At 53.7% G+C, this 16,674-nt stretch overlaps 1 protein-coding gene across 2 annotated transcripts; it reads right to left on the reverse strand.

Annotated features, from left to right (window-relative positions):
* Nucleotides 1-604: 604 nt before the first annotated feature.
* NKX2-2 (NK2 homeobox 2) lies at nt 605-11,099 on the reverse strand. Of its 2 annotated transcripts, XM_055131592.1 has the most exons (3): nt 10,961-11,099; nt 2,977-3,869; nt 605-2,105 (listed from the first exon to the last, which is right to left on the reverse strand). In XM_055131592.1, exons 2-3 carry the CDS (start codon nt 3,233-3,235, stop codon nt 1,543-1,545), a joined length of 822 nt encoding a protein of 273 aa, XP_054987567.1. In that variant the 5' UTR covers nt 3,236-3,869; nt 10,961-11,099; the 3' UTR covers nt 605-1,542. The 2 variants fall into 2 exon arrangements, with proteins under 2 accessions (XP_054987567.1, XP_054987568.1); XM_055131593.1 differs by lacking the exons at nt 2,977-3,869; nt 10,961-11,099 and adding an exon at nt 2,330-2,548.
* Between the last annotated feature and the right edge of the window lie 5,575 nt (nt 11,100-16,674).

Consider the following 16,674-nt stretch of genomic DNA (forward strand, 5'->3'; position numbering starts at 1 on the left):
GCCCCCCATGTCCGCTACCGTCTCCCCAATACTCCAGCGTCCCGAAACCTCCCTCGGAAGCCAGCACCCGGCCAGCAGACTTGAAAAGTGGGTGGGGAGCCGAGAGCGGCGGGGTCTCCAGCTCCGCGCCCGGCCCCTGCTTGGCCCGTGGGGAAAGTCTCTAGTGCAGGGCCCTCGGCAGCTTCTCGGGCTCGAGGAGCCGCTTGGGGGTGGCGGGAGCCGAAGCCTGCTCGTCTCGCTTTGGCTGGTTGCAAAGTCACTTTTCTTCTGAAGCCAGAGCTCGGCGCCTGGTATTCAGATCGTGAGGAGGTCCCGGGAAGGCAAGAGACCCCTGACTTGGGGTCGCTGGTTCGTGGGTCCCTGGACTTGGTGCTCTCCCTTTAGGCCAGGGTCCGAGGAACCCAGCCTGTCCCACCAACCCGAGGCGGCCTTCTTGGGGACCCCCTTCCCCCACCCCCCACCTCACCACACACACATTTTCCTGTCCCGAAGGGATTTGGGGTAAGGGCACTACAAATAGCCTGGCCCGGCTTGGTGACCCGAGGTCTCAGGCCTGGTGCAGGGCGACAAAGTAAGACAAATGGGAGGGCTGGGCTGGGTTTTTTGAAACACAGGATTTTTATTAAAATTCTTATTTTAAAAAAATGGAAAGCTGTCGGCGCCCGGCGCTCTTGAGGGTAACCACACCAAACCGCTGAGCTCCAAGTTCCGTGGCTCAGGACCCTTCATGGGGTGGGAATGGGCTGGGCTGAGCTTCTCGCCTACACATTTTCCCTTGCTTGTATTTTAGAAATGTTTGCACTGAACACAATTGGTGGGGGGAGGGAGGAGAAGAAAAAGAAAGAAAGAAAAAGAAAGAAAGCAGGGGCGACCAAACAGAATCAAACCAAAACAAACGACAAAGAAAGGAGTGAGCTCCAGGGGCCTGGCCCTCCTCAAGGTCATCCTGGCAATAATCATCACCGATATTTACAACGAAAAGAGAAATCTGCCACCGGTTGTCAGAATGTTTACATGGCCATAAATATTTTGCATTTTCTTATATAAAAAAGGAGAAAAAATCCTCTCATTTTTTTTAAAGTGTTCTCCACTGCTTTAGAAGAAGACGGCTGACAACATCTACTCACACAAACATATTTTACAAAATTCACAAATGCGGAAGGTGGTGGTGTAGGTGGTGGTAGGGGGATGCGTGTTCTCTCTCTTTTTTTCTCAAGTGAGAACGTGAACGTGGCACAATTTGGTCCCGCAAAGGAGAGGCCAAGAAGCAAAGCTGCGCAAACACTGTAAACCGGCTTAGAGTCCAGCCCTCCGCCAAGGTTCGGGCAAGAGAGGGATGGGGACACTGCCGGCTGCGCGAATCAGCCGCTCCGCGAGTGCGCAGGTAGCTGCCCAGCGCCTCTTCACTCAGCCAAGAGTCAACTCGACCCCACAATAATTATTTGTAATAATATTATTAAGTACCCACCACCAGGACCGAGTCCTTCTCGCGGCCGCCGGCCTGGGGTCTGGGCCTGGGGCCGCGAGTCTCAGAGGCGGTGCTCACCAAGTCCACTGCTGGGCCTGCACCAAGGGGTGCGCTGTGGGGTATTGGGGGTTGCTGGCCGAGCTGTACTGGGCGTTGTACTGCATGTGCTGCAGAGACTGCGCGCTGTAGGCCGAAAAGGGGAGGCCCGCCTGGAAGGTGGCGGCGGCCAGGTCCTGAGCTTTGAGCGCGTGGCACGGTTTGCCGTCCCTCACCAGCACCGGCACGGCCACCCGGCGCGGCGAGGGCAGGGGTGTCACCTCCATACCTTTCTCGGCCCGCGCGCGCTTCATCTTGTAGCGGTGGTTCTGGAACCAGATCTTGACCTGCGTGGGTGTGAGGCGGATGAGGCTGGCTAGGTGCTCGCGCTCGGGCGCCGACAGGTACCGCTGCTGCCGAAAGCGCCGCTCCAGCTCGTAGGTCTGCGCCTTGGAGAAGAGCACCCGCCGCTTGCGTTTCTTGCCCGCGTCGCCCCCGCCGCCCGGGGTCTCCTTGTCATTGTCCGGGGACTCGTCGGCCGACGGCTCCGGGGACTTGGCGCTGGAGTCCTGGGGCGCTGCGCTGGCCGCCAGCCCGTGAACTGGGAGGGTGGGAAGAGAGGGGCGAGTTAGACGCCCGCGGTCGCCCCGCGGGCCGGGCCGGGCCCTGCGAGCCCCGCCGCGCCGCCGCCGGGCCCCACCGCCTCCACCTGACCTTCGGCCCCGCTTCACGCCCGACCGAGCAGTCGGCGACCCCCGGGTGGGGGTGGGGGAGCGGAGAAGCCGCAGGAGGGCTGACTCGGGCTCGAGGTTCGGGGGTTCGCACCGTGTGGGTGCGTGTCGGGGGGAGTGGCGCGGGGATGCTCAGCGCGGGTTAAGGGCTCCGGCCCCCTTAAGCAGTTTCCTCTCCGGAAAGACGTGGGCAGATTTTTAAGAGAAAAACCCCACAATCCTGGCATTGATCGGCTCGGCCATGTAAGGCAGGTTTTTGGGGGCTTTCGTTTTGGCCTTCGGACTTTCTCGACACCCTCCGCAACGCACAAAGCGTCCTCTATGATCGTGCAGGGGGCAGGGTGACGAGCTATTTATACCCGGGCCCCCGGAGCCACCCCGCCCGCTGCCGGTGCCCCGCCGGCCGGCTCGCTCCGAGCTGTGGGCCAGTTCCTCCGGCTGTGGCAGCGGAGTGGGGGCTTGTGATCCGGCCGGAGTCCTAAGTCCGAGCTGTCATCTGTCACCCTCGGGAGGTATTTCTCTTCCCTCCCCCTTTCTCTTAATTTCTTGCATTGGGGAAAAAAATAAATCGAGACCGGCCATTTCCCGGGAGTTGGAGGGTTGGAGGAGGAGGAAGCGTCGGCGGGGCGGTGGGACCCCTTTCCCGGCGCAGGCAGGGCCGCGGCTCTCGGTCCCCGACCTGCTCCCCCCAGCGCCCAGCCGGGCTGGACCGGTCACGGCGGCCAAAGTTTCGCTACTCACGGGAGTACTGGAGGCCCTCGGTGCTGGCCAGCCAGCGCGTGTAGGGGTTGTCGCTGCTGTCGTAGAAGGAGCTCTTGAGGGGCAGGCTCTGCACCGTGTCCAGGGCACCCTGCCCCAGCGGTCCAGCCCTCTTGGCGGGCTCCGGCCCCTCACTCTCTTCCTCCGGTCCTTCCGTCACCGAGCCCTCCTCGTCGTTGGTGTCCGGCAGGTCCAAGATGTCCTTGACCGAAAACCCCGTCTTTGTGTTGGTCAGCGACATGGCTCGGGACCCCGCAATTTGCGCCGCAAAGTTGTAGCTTCACTTGGGTCAATTCGTGACGCTCCCCGATAGGGGCGGGGGAGGGCTGGGGAGGGGGAGGGCTAGGGGGAGGGGTCGGTAGGGACTTTAATGATGGAGATAATTATTGATTTTTAAAAAAGAAAGGAAGGAAGAACTTGCCGGAAAGGGGAGAAAAAAAGCCCCACGCGGTACCAGTCTCGCCTCCGCGAGCACGCGGAAACGACGGGAGCGGGGAGCGGGCAGCGCGCGGTGGCCGAGTTGGCAACTCCAGGAGGGGTGCCAAGGCGGCGTCAGCTCGGACTCCGGCGGCCGCTTGGCGCGCGGTGGCGGCTGGTGGCGAGGAAAAAATGGGCCATTGCCCGAGCGATCAGTCCATATAAGGCTGGGCTCCACTCACGAACCTGGGGAGAGGGGGGTGGGAGGGAAGAGGGAGGGAAAGAGGGAGGGAGGGGAAGCGGGATGGGAGCTAGCGAAGGGTGGAAAAAAGGGGGGTATTAAAACGCAAAGGTTGGACACGTGTGGGCGGGTCTTGGAAGTCAAGTGGATGAAGACAGTATTTGCAGATGTGAAATTGTGGGTTTTGGGGAGCTCTGCGCTTCCAGCCAACGGCCCTCTAGAGCAAGATGAGAGGTGTAACGTGTCAATTAATTGCAAAGACGGGGCGAGGCTGTTTCCCCCCCACCCAGTATTTACATACAAAGGACCACCGCGTCGCTCGCGAGTCCTCACACTTGAAAGAGCTGTTTTCACAAATTGCATCTTAAAAAAAAAAAAAAGCGGGGGGAGGAGGAGACAAAACAAAATAGAAACCGGGAGGAAGAAGAAAAAGGAAAAAAAAACCCTTCACGTTCACCGGTTCCTACATCCCTGCCCCCGGGACCCCCCCCCCGCCCCCAGCACGCAGGAATATTGGCGATTCGTGGCGCCTTTTGGAAAAGGGGTGGGGGTGAGAGTTGAGCGCGGAAATCGCCCCTTCTCATCTCTGGTGGTTCCCTAAACAAGATCGGGTTCAAATGGCAAGAGCCCAACTTCTGTAAGCCTCCTAGGTCAATATTTTGGTTGAGGCTTAAGGATGAGTACTAGAAATGACAAGGCAAGTAATTGATTCTAGTTAACACCGAAAGAGCCGAAACCCAGGAGAGGGATCGCTCGCGGTCTGCGGAGCCACCACCAAGCCACAGCCGCCGCCCCGCCGCCCCTAGTTATTTGCTAAAGACATTTATTTCCTTCACCCCGCCTCCCCCGGGGCCCACCCCTAACCCATTTCTTGGGGCCTAGGTGGACAGCCCCGTTCCCTCTCCTTAGTGGGAAGCGGAAGGAGAGGAGCGGCGGGCGAAGTCTAGCCGGGCCCGACCCGCCGATCTCCTGGGGTGCCGGAGAGCAGAGAGAGCACGGGGCCCGCGACACCCAGCCTTCTCCCCCACCCCGCCCTCAGGCCTCCTCTCGAAGCCCCGGGCAATGGAGCAGCCACGGAAAGGGAGAGAGGAGGGGCTGGGGCTTCTGGGGCACAGTCTCTAACTCGGGGTGAGGAACCCTACTGCTTGGGGGCGGCTGGGGGGCAATAACCTGTTTTCTCAGCAGTGTTATGCTCCCACTTGAGTCCTGGGATCGCGTCTCCTTGGAGTCCCCGGGGCGCGTTCGGAGGACGTGCTACCGGCTCCTAATTTGCCTTATGTTAGGGTCAAATTGCCAACCTCTCTCCAGCTCGGAGGTTGAACTTTCTCAGGATGGAGGGCGCTGAGGAGGAAACTTCCACCCACACTTGTCGCCGCTCCTCCTAGTGTTACTGGGTGGGGGGGAGGAGGGGGCCAGTTTGCTACACCTGAGGCACCTCGGCCCTGATCGTCAGGTGCAGCCAAGCAGAAGGGATTCCTGTGGGAGTCGGTCTAACCTCCCCATTTCATTTGGCGGGTTGGTATACCAGGGGCACCAGGGCCTTGGAGGGCACAGCTGCGGCCTCTCCGGGGTCGCCAGCGCAGGGCTGTCCAGCCCTCTCCGAGAACTGCCAGGCGGCTTTCTCCAGTCCTCGCTGCCTCGCCCCCAGTATGTGACGTGGGTGACAATGGCCCAGGTTAGAGCAAGCCCCTCGCCGGCGCGTCCTGGGTGGTCGGACCCGGGCAAACACAAATACAAACCGATTGCTAAGCTGCGGACAATGAGCGAAATGTAGACAAATGTCCCGCTCCCGTTGGAAGCCTTTGTCCAGGCTCGGTTTTTGCATTTATTTCAGTGGCGAAATAATGCATGATTGACGCTCTCTTTCAATGTGTCCTAACTGTTTGGAATAAATCTAAGGTTGTTCCTAGTTGTCATGGCATTCAACCCTTTTCAATGGACTATCTCTTCATTCATTTCTGAATCCGTCCACAATATTAAGGAAACCCCTTCATGTCGATGCTCCTCATTCCTCTTTCTCCTCCTTTTCCTTTTCTCTCCCCCTCCCCTTCTTTCCCCCCACACCAGGCAAGAGTTAGAAACTGGTTTGAATCATGTTCCTCACACCCATTACTTTTCATGTTTCCCTTCTCTCTCCAGTCTCTGTCCTTCTCAGCCTCCATCCCTCCATGCCCTCCCCCCTTCACTTGGGAGCTCTCCACCGTGCACTGGCTGTGCAGCAGGCAAGTTGCTCCACCAGGAGCAGGAGGCGAAGAAGACCAGAAGTTGGGGGGCAGGCAGCGATTAGCCCTGTTCCAGCCATTGTTACTTAGTGCCTAAGTAAATAATTGGCGAGAAAAAGTTCCACAATCCAAGCATTGCAGAAAAGATCTTTCTGTGGTCCCTCCTCATTTCTCTCAAGTGTGTGTGGAGAGGGGGTGTCTCTTGGAGACCAGGACAGGCTCCAGCAATGACGACCAGCCAGAAACAAGTCCGGTGGAGCCAGGCCAATTCTCAGATTGGGTAGAAAGGGGTCATTTGGCAAGAAGGACCTATTATTCCTTTATTGCATAGCCTCTAGAGCCAGTTTTTTTTTTTTAAATGCTGGGTAGGGGGGTGCCTCTAGTCAACCCCCGCAGCTTGATTTCCTTACCTTGGAGCCACCTGGTTCCACTCAGCTGCCAGCTTCTCCTTGCCTTTCCCAACCCTTCACCCAGGCAAGTGGCCTCAGCCTCTGACATCAGTCCCATCCTTCCCCACCCACTACCTGATGGCTGAGCAGAGCACCTTAGAAAACTCTTTTCCTAAGGGATTCAGGCTCCTGGGAATGAATCATGGGGACAGGGTGCTGACTATGGTGCCTGGAAAAGGGAGGCCCTGGGCTCAGTCAGGCCATTTTCCCCCAGGGCATGTGTCTAGCCCTGGCATGAACCAGCTGGGTGCTTCCCCAGGCCTCAGTGTGCAGAATCTTTTTCCAGCATGTCTTGTGGGGGTCACACTTCACCTGCCTACAGGGAACCACCTGGAATGTCGCCGCCCCCTCCTTGTTCTCACCCCATATGATGCTGAGTTTCCCTTTTCTAGGACCTGGGAAAGAGGTGAGGAGGGAGCAAGAGAAGATCTTTCCACGCCCCCAGAGCTGCTCTCTGTACCCCACAGAGCCAGCTTCACTGTGTTCCACGGTGTTCTCCTAGGACCTCAGAGTCCATTCCCGCCCCCCCCTCCCCGTCCCTTGCCAGCACAGTTCCCGCGCCCTCGTCCAAAGCACTGACATTTGCAATTGAAAAGGCACCAGGAGACCGCTGGGAGGCCCATAATTGAAGGGGAGAAACTCTGCTTGTTAGAGGAAGATCATAAAATGCAAGTCCCCTAGGAGTGGCAAGTGGAGACCCGGAGGCCGGCGAGGGACCAGCTGGCAGCCAGCCGGGGCTGAATCCAATACCCAAAGCGTGCTCTATGGTCTCCCCAATTTCCTGCATCTGTAAGGGGTGTGTGTGTGTGGTGTGGTGTGTGTAGGTGTGTGCATGTACCAGGCACCAAATATACTTTTACACATAAATTAAACAGGTGATTGCTTTCTGAGGACTCTCACAAGGGTCTTGCTGAGTCACACTGCCTAGTCTTGCCTAGGATCTTTTTTGGCTGGGTGCAGTCCCTCTCAGCCCACAGGCTGCAGGGCCCAGCTCCTGCCCTTCTCAGAGGCAGCATCTCCTCCCTCTCCCTGACATTTCAGAACAGATCAATGTCCCCCTTTACCAGCCTCAGCTTTACTTGCTTCTGATTTAATCTCCTTGCTAGGGCTGTGCAGTAAATATTTTTCCAGGTTCTATTTTGCAGCCAGGAGATGACGAGGTCCTACTTCCATCGTATTTGTGTTGGGACCTTGGGCACTCCTACTGCTGCTGCCTGAAGTCTCTTCAGCGACTATTGCCCTCCTGCAAACTTGGGGTGGGGTGACTAGGTGCTGAAATTTGATGCAATTGCTGACCACCTAACATCCCTGCCAGAGTCACAGGGCAGCCAATGACCCTCTGTCCTGGTTAAAATTTCCAGCAAGATGCCTAACAATCTCTAACTCTATACACTAGCATCCTCCTTTCCCACAGGCACAAAAGTGCACAGGCCTGGAAGGGGCGGTGGAGGGAAAGGAGGAAGGGAACTATTCTTCCAGATGGCCCAAGGGAATCTTCTCTGTGAGACTCCTCAGGACACTCAGTCTGGGCTGCCCGGGGTTCCGGAGGGATTGAAGTGCAGAGGGCTGTAGAGGGCAGTGAGGAAGCTGAACAATCGCCAGAGGCCCAGGAGGGGAGGTGAATGTACACAGGCTAAGTGGCCCCACTCCAGGACAAGTGGCCCTCCAAGTTGGCCCAGTGTTTACCTGTTTACTTTCCCAGGTATCTCAAACACGAGCGCCTTTTCTGGGCCCGGCCACTGTCAAGAGCACAAGCATTCCTCTCTTCCCCAGGCTGCTCTAGGGCTTTCCGCCCTTGGCTGGGGGGAGGGGCAAACGAGGCCAAAGGAAGGGACTTTGGGGACATGAGAGGGGTTTACACACTCCAGGCCTGGGAGCTGGTCTGGCACTGGTCCAGGAAATAGGCATGCAGGAGTGCCGCATGGTGCCTCCTCCCCTCTCTGGCACTGGCTTCCAGGATCTCTCCGAACTGCTTGCATCCTCCCCACTTCAGCTTTGGGAATGCTTGCTGCATAGGTATGTCCTCCAGGGAAATATGGCACAACAAATCCTGGTGCGGGTACCTTGGGGGTCCATCCCAAAGACGGAGTGGCCTTGAGGAACTCAAAGCTTCCATAGCTCAAGGCAGCACCTCTTGCCCTCCACACTCACAAAAACATGTCCAATCAGTCTTCCCCTTTATTTGGCAACACTTATTTGTACGACTTCATTTCTTTAAAAAGAAATTTAAAAACAAAAAGATTATTTTCCTTGTGTGAGAAGAAATTGAAAAGAAACTGTCCCAGTACAGCATGTGGCTAAGCACTAGGGCCGGCCCCTGTCTCCACTCTCACATAACAGTCTTCAATGAGATCGGTTTATTGTCTGGCTAGTGCCAGGTGGCAGGTCTTGTCTTTTTTCTCTCCTGAAACTGACCAAGTGCATGCACCTCCCTGCCATTCCAGGGTCAGCAGCGCAGACACAGAGGTTTCAGAGAAGTGGGAAGGTTCCTTTCAAAGCAGGTTGCAGTCTCAGAGTGTGGCGTGTCCTCAATTAATGGGCCTGAAAATGCTGCCCACTTGTGCCTGGTGAAGACGCTCCCCTTTAGGGTGGTTGCCTCCAAGGGCCTGGCTAGTGGCTTAGGCCTCAAGTGGGGCAGCAGCGGTGCCAACTCTGATGTCCTGGCCTATGGTGGTGGGAGGTGTAATGGTGGTGGGAATGGTGTTTGAATATGAAATGTAGTGAAATACTGTGAGCTACTTTATAAAATAAAACAATTATATATAAACATATATATGTATCTATATCTATATCTATATCTATATCTATATCTATCCATATGAAGTCAGGGCATTGACCCTGAGGAAAGAGGCACTTTCCTCAGCAGAAAATGCCAAGTCTTCAGTGTATTTAACTAAGTACTGACTGACAGAGCCTGCTAAGGCCCTGGGGAGTGCCCACAGTCTGGTCTAAATACCCGCCCCGAATGCAGCTCCTGGAAGGCCAAGGCCAGACCAAGATAGATGCCACAATGCAGCAGGAGAAACTGGCATGGCATGAATGGTTTGTGGGACCGAAGAGCAGAGATTAATGGGATGAAAAGGAAATTTCAGTTCATGTTGGGCGTAAGGTAAGTTTTTTTTGTTTTCTTTCTTAATACCATGTTGTTTCAAAACTGAAAGGAAGAATGAGCAGGTGCCTCCCAGACAGCCGACCCTCTGAGTCAACAAGAAGGTGCTGGGCAATAAAACTTGTAGGCCCAGACACCAAGCCTTGGACAACCAGGGAGACCCCCAACCCCGTATTTTGAAGGTGAAATATACAACACTTTCCCAATTATCTGCCACCTCCTCCAAGTCAGATATCTCCCAAGGGCATAAATTGTAACAGAAATTAGGATTTCTTTTTCTATTAATCAGCCTCATTGTGTGGGCTTACGACCCTGCAGACTTATGTTAGGACTTTGATAAATGCTCTTTAATGAGATCTTTGAAAATGCATCCAATACAATAAAAGGAAGAAAAGCCGTTTAACGTTCATGGATGTTAAACTGAATACGAAATATATCTCGGGGCGAGCGACAAAATGGAACCGGCTTCCTTCCAATATTTTCTTTGAAAAACCCATCTCTATAAAGCCCCCCTCAGGCCAAATAAGCCTGTCCTAGCCAATCCATTGTCACCAGTTTATTGGGGACCCGAACGCCATGTCCCCTCGGGCGAACCCCTCTGCTTTATTCGTTCGAAGCTCTAATGATTAAATATGTTACAATGAGATTACACATCATCGGCGCTGCCTTCAGGACCGTTCTTCCAGCCAAGCCCGACCTTCCCCCTGATTAGGGCGATCTCAACACCGGAGGTTTGGATTTCTTCAGGAAATGCGGCGCTGAAAGCACTTTCTTATCAGAATTTACTCAACACGTGACGAACGCGGCCCCTCCTAACGGGTTAGCATTCAGCACTTAGTGCTGCGCAGCCGAGCTAATAGCAAATGGAGTCGTCGCCTGCGCGGGGAGCCCACGCTCGGTGTCCACGCTTGGAAGAACCCGGCCTGCTGGACCAGAACCGACCACGAGGGCCCCGGGCAGGAGAGGAGGGATGTCTGGGGGTCTCGTCTTGTTTCTCTCATCTGAGCACTGCCTCCTCCAGACGCAACGCCTCCTTCCCACCCCCCCAGCGCCACCAAAGTCGAGAAAGCGCGAGGGGCGCGCCAGAGGGCCCCCCTGCTCCCCGCAGTGTGCGCTTGGTGCACCGGAGGTCGGCGGGGGTGGGGAGGGGTGGGTCAGTGGCTGGAGCCGAGAGGGCGCCCCTCGGTGATCTCGGACCTCAGCAGACCCGGCCGAGGCTCATTCTCGATCCTCTGGCGATCTCTACCGACGCAAAGCAGAACTGTCCGGCGCCGGGGATGGCCTGGGGACATTCTGCCCCGAAAAGTCCCTGTTGGAGCCGCCTCCCCGAGACACCCGCGACTGCTGGGCCTCCAGACAGGGTCTGGTCGCCCTCGATCCCCCACCGCCGTCCCATCCGGTGACCCCACTCCTCTTGGACAGGAGAAGCCCGTTCTCTACCAGGCTCCATCTCCAAATTACCATCCCGGCTCTGGCTTCTGCCTACCCCCACGGCCGCTCTCGCCGCCGGCGCGCTGGGGAGACTCACCGGCGGGTACGGGCGCGGAGTGGACCCTCCTTCGCGGCCGCCTGGGCCGCCGGGCGCGGCCTGCAGCGGGCGCGGGGAGGGGCTGCGCGGAGCTCCCCGGCGCCGCCAGCTCAGCCCCGCGCGTCTCGGGCGCTTCTTTATCTAGTCCCGCACCTACCCGCGCCCCCGCCCGCCGCGCCCCTCCTCCCCCGCGCGCCTCCCGGGCGTGGCTTGCGGTGCGCCCGCCTCCCGGCACCCCTCGCGGCCCCCAGCCGCCCCGCGCCCCGCCGGGGTGGCCAGCGGTCTCCGCCGTCCGGGGACGTGAGCGGCCGCAGGAAAGTTTTCCCGCCGTCAGCCGTGGTGGGCGGGAGTGGTCCCTCCCGCAGGACCCCCGTCCCCGGCCCACGGGACCCCGGGCCCGGCCGTGCCCACCTGCTGCTCGCGCCCCCGCGCGAGCCCCCGACTCCGGCCGCGCGCGGGGCTCACCTGGGCGCGGCCCGACGCGCCGCCCGCCAGGCCCCCCCCCGCGCCGCGCGCTGTTTGCTCCCCGCCCGCCCGGCGCGGCCGGAATATTGGCCAGATGCTCTGGCCATAAACCCCGCGAGCGCAAACACCCGCTCCGAGGGCGCCCGCGCCGCGCGGCCGGCGGGGGGCGGGGCGGCCGGAGCGTGCCCCCCTCCCCCCGCGGCCCCCAGCCAGCGCCCGGTCGCCCCTCCTCGCCCCGCCCGGCCCCCGGGAGCCCGCTGCCGCTGGGAATTGCTCGGTCACCGAGACGCCGGGAAGCCCGGGGCCAGATGCGGCACGTATTTGCGTGTGAGCCCGCGTTTACACTAGATAGGCCGATCCAGGGCCGATAGCGCCACTGGACGCAAGTCGGAGACCCCCGCCCCGAGCGGAAGGCCCCGCGCACTCTCTCCCAGTCCGTACGAGGCGTTCAGCCCTGCAGCTGGGGAAGAAAGTGACATCTGGGCACTCGTGCCAAGGTGCCACCTGTCCAGGACTAGAGCCCGGTTCTGGGGCTTATTTCTGTAGCTCTTCTGCCCCCCTCCTCTCGGGTGGCCCGGGGGGTGCCCGACTCCACGGGGCGTAGATTCCATGTGCCTTAGGATAGGCGGTCTTTGAAAGCTGAGCAGAAAGCAGCGCGGAGCGCGGTGTGAGGATGACCGCAGAGGGAAGGACTTGGGCGGCGTGGGGAGGGGGGTAGAGATGGAAGAGGGACATTTCATCTGTTCAAGGGAACACCGGAGATTATTCCTGTCTCGGGCTTCATCTTGGCCTGTCGCCTGCCACCCCTCTTGTTTAAATGGCAGTCAAGCACTCTGAGGCAATCCTGGCACTGGGAGTGGAATCCGAGTGGTTCCGTGTGCTTCAGCGAAGGGAGGCGAATACTGTGCAGTGATAGAAAACAATCGTTTCATCTCTCTTTTCCAGAAGGCAGCTTGGGGATTGCATGTCCCCAGACTGGTCACCTCACACTTTACTCACACGAATTCATTAAGAGTCATTGTCTCTCCCATGCCATTATTTGACTATTTCTTGAAGTGAACCAAGTTCTCTCTGTGGTTAATAAGCACTGAGCCAGGCCCCCTACCTTCCTTTTCATCTTCAAAACACCTGGGGTTCCCTGAATGACATCTTCCATCTGGCCAAGGAAAATAGGAGATGAAAAATGTTGCCCTACTGCAGGGAAAAACATAAGCATTTGACTTCACTATTACAAGTTACCCTGGGTCTCTGTTCACTGGATAACTGTCCTTAGGTGGCAGTTAAGGGTGGAAAATGATGCTGTTGAAAGGGGGCAGAAGTGAAGGGGAGCACAAATATAAGGTGGGGATGGGGTGGACATCCCCTTTCAACAAGTGCAAAACAGAGCTGTAACATGACCCTCTTAACCCCAAGTGCAGAGCCCAAATAAATGCTCTCCTGGGTCTTAGAATGAACTCCCAGAAATCTTGGTTACTACAGAGAAATCTGGATTTTCACTCAAGTCTGCAGGAGTTGTTAATCTTGGAAAATTACAACTGAAAATTTCACTCATTTCCCCTTTGGATCTGAAGTCTTTATTTGTGCTTAAACACAACATAAGAGTGTCTTCTTGGATTTACATCACTTCCAAGTGTCTCACACCTGAATAGTTTCTGTGGGGTGAAATTATTGTTTCATGAGCAAAATCAGACAAGGGGATTTGATGACAGAGTTTCACCTTTGTGGCTCTCTGGGAGATGGGTATCTTTGTCCAACAAGTGCCCTGTGGAGAGGCTTCCTCTCAGCCCCCTGGCTCTTAGCAGTGAGACCTGCTAGCAGTGAACTGGCAGATAGAGAGTTTAGGAGGTGAGTGTGAGTGTGTGTAGTTTCTGGGTGGAAAACTGAGAGACATGAAGCAAAAAGTACATTAAGCCAGGCTTTATATATTCTTTACTTAGGAATTCTATTTAAAAATAACGATGTACCAGGACATTAATAAGTAATGATTGATAACAATTCATTATAGGAGATGCAGTGAAAATCTGAAGAAATTAAAGAAAAGCTAAATGTTTTCAATATAACTCAGTTATGGCTCTGTAAGTGAGCTACAGCTCAACTAACTAAGCAGCAACTTTGGGCTCATCTAGCAATCTGGTGCTAAAATTGATGTATTTGAACAACCTGAGACCTGAACAGATCATAGTGTCATTAGCTTCACAGTCTTTTATGCTACATATTTATATGTATATGTGTATATATACATATAAATGCACATATATTTAAACGAGATATTTTGGCTCTATCCATGGACTTAAAATTTATGGACTTTTCAGGCTTTTCATCCATAGAAGGAAAAAACCTTCTTCCTTCAAGTTTCCCAAAAGTATCACCACTTATTTGGTACTTATGTTACTTTCTGGGAGTGAGGACGTCTTAGTATGTACAGGTAAAACTCAACTAAAAGCCAAAGAACCCAAATCCCAACATTCTTTGGATAACTTTGAACTGAGCTAGGATTCAATTGCATTGCTTTGACAAGAATTAGAGTGTGGTTCTTGCACAGAGAGCTGCTGCCTCCTTACAGATGTTTGAGTCCTTTAGCAGCTCATTGAATTGAGGAAGGAAGGTGTCTCTCTTGGGCTCCATCTAGGCATCATGGATGGTGGCCAGAGAGGCTCCATGGGGTTGAGAGCTGAGATGGACACTGAGGAAAGTCAGTACTTAGCCCCCCAAATATACACACAAAGGAGGGTGGGGGACTGTCAGGAAGCTCTGTTCATCTGCAGATAATGTCAGAAGGCAGAAAGGGTCAGAGGAGTCCCCGCATTGATTTGGGTAATACTCCTAGTTCTCTCACCAATTTTAAGGAGCAGCTGAGCTTATCTGACATGATTCAAACCGGGTTTGAAAGAAAATCCAGTTCTTTCCTTCCAGTGCCCCTTTAGCAGAACCAGAAAGCTAAAGACACGGTCTAGGAGACTCCTTAAAGTAATAATCAGCTCCTTCTTATCTCCTGCAGTAAGCAGGGGTGCACGACACAGTAGGGCCCAGATAATTTCATAATTGTTTTGACAGCTATGGTGGAAGTTGGTAACATGTCCTAGATCTTCAAGAAGTATTTATCAATGCATCTGGAGGCAAAACTAAAATTGAGTGTTGCTTTGAGATTAGGGAGTGATGGCTAAGGGGCATGGGATATTTTTATGGAGCAATGATAATGTTCTGAAAAAGATAGTGTGTTGGTTAAACAATTGTGGCTACACTAAAAATTGGTATATTTTACATGTTAGGATAGCTGCATTGTTATGTGAATTATGTTTTAATGAAGCTATTAAAATCAAATGTACTGGGGATGAGTGATAGTATAGTGGGGAAGGCACTTGCTTCGTACGTGGCTGCCTCAGGGTTGATCCCTGGCACTACATATGCATGAACAGAAGTGATCAACAGGAGTCCATTTCAGCCCCAAGATGGAAATAACCTTATGCATCAACAGAAGTGATCTACTGATCACCATTGGGTGTGACCCCAACCCAAACAATCCCCTTCAAAACAAGAAACCCTAAAATATGTCTTTTGTTTGTTTTTCAGGAAAGTATTGGACTAGTAGATAAGAAGGGATGGAGCAATTGGGAAGAAATAATTTATCCTGAGAGCTGGTGTTTATTTACCCAATTTTCATTCCTATTATTTTCAGCCACACAGAAAAGTTAAAAGAAAAGTGAAGATATGTATATCCTCCATTTGGAATAAACAGTTTTGAATATTTTGTTGTTGAACGCCTCATTCTTTACAGAAATACATTTTATTCTTGCTAAATTATTTGGAGGCACTGTGATAATTCCCCTTTAAATTTTTCAGCATGTTTCCTAAAAAACACAGTCTTTAATATCATCACAACACAATTAGTATGCTATAAAAAATTAGCAACGCTGTCATAAAATTTTCCTTATATTTTCTTATCCAAATATTTCAAATTTTACCCAAAACAAAATGAATTTTATAGATGATATTTCTGACCAAGAATATATTAAAATACATGCACCACATTTGATTTTTTAAAAAATTTTGAATATTTGGGGCTGGAGCGATAGCACAGGAGGTAGGGCATTTGCCTTGCACGCCGCCGACCTGGGTTCAATTCCCAGCATCACATATGGTCCCCTGGGCACCGCCAGGAGTGATTCCTGAGTGCTGAGCCAGGAGTAACCCCTGTGCATCGCCAGGTGTGACCCCCCAAAAAAACACAACCACAAAAATTGTGAATAATTTTAGTCTTTTACTGTGTTTTGGGGAAAGGTGTTAGGTCACACTGGCAGTGTTTAGGTTTACTCCTGGTTCTTAACACAGAGATTAATCTTTTTTTTTTTTTGCTTTTTGGGTCACACCCAGCAATGCACAGGGGTTACTCCTGGCTTTTCACTCAGGAATTACTCCTGGCGGTGCTTGGGGGACCATATGGGATGCCGGGGATCGAACCCAGGTCGGCCGTGTGCAAGGCAAACGCCCTACCCGCTGTGCTATCACTCTGGCCCCAACACAGAGATTAATCTTAGTGGTGCTGGGGGACCATATGTGGTCTCTCAGATCAAACCAAGTTGACTGTGCAAAGTGTACTAGCCTCTGTACTATATCTCTCTGGTTCCATGATTTTTTTTTCTTTTTTGGGTCACACCTGGCGATGCACAGGGGTTACTCCTGGCTCTGCACTCAGGAATCACCCCTGGCAGTGCTCATGGGACCATATGGGATGCTGGAATCAAACCTGGGTCGGCCACGTGCAAGGCAAACGCCCTACCTGCTGTGCTATTGCTCCAGCCCCTCTGGTCCCATGATTTCTTAACTTACAACAGTCTTTGTTGTCGTCTGTCTATTCTTTCTGGCACTGACTCCTGAAAACCTTGATCATTTATTGAAAACTCTCATCCTGGTTTGCTATATTATTTGTTCTGGGTTGTTTTCATTACTCCTTTATCCTCTGCATATAAGCCTTGCACATATGTAGTTGGAATGTTACTTATTCAATATTCAATATGTCACACAGCATTTCAATGGAAGGCAAAACATGTCCCCCAGTTAGTAAGGCTAGACTGATCACTTGGTTGAGATAGTGATCATCAATGAGTCCATCTGAATTAGTAAGTGGTTCAATAGGCAATCTAAGGAGTAAGCATTAGCATTGTTTCAGTATTTTTGTAACTGTGTAAACATTTTTCTATACTTTCATCCATTGCACTTTCAGTGCCAAAAATGTATTGTTTCTTTTACTT

The sequence above is a fragment of the Sorex araneus genome, chromosome 3, assembly GCF_027595985.1.
Source record: "Sorex araneus isolate mSorAra2 chromosome 3, mSorAra2.pri, whole genome shotgun sequence".
In the NCBI taxonomy this organism is placed as follows: Eukaryota; Metazoa; Chordata; class Mammalia; order Eulipotyphla; family Soricidae; genus Sorex; species Sorex araneus.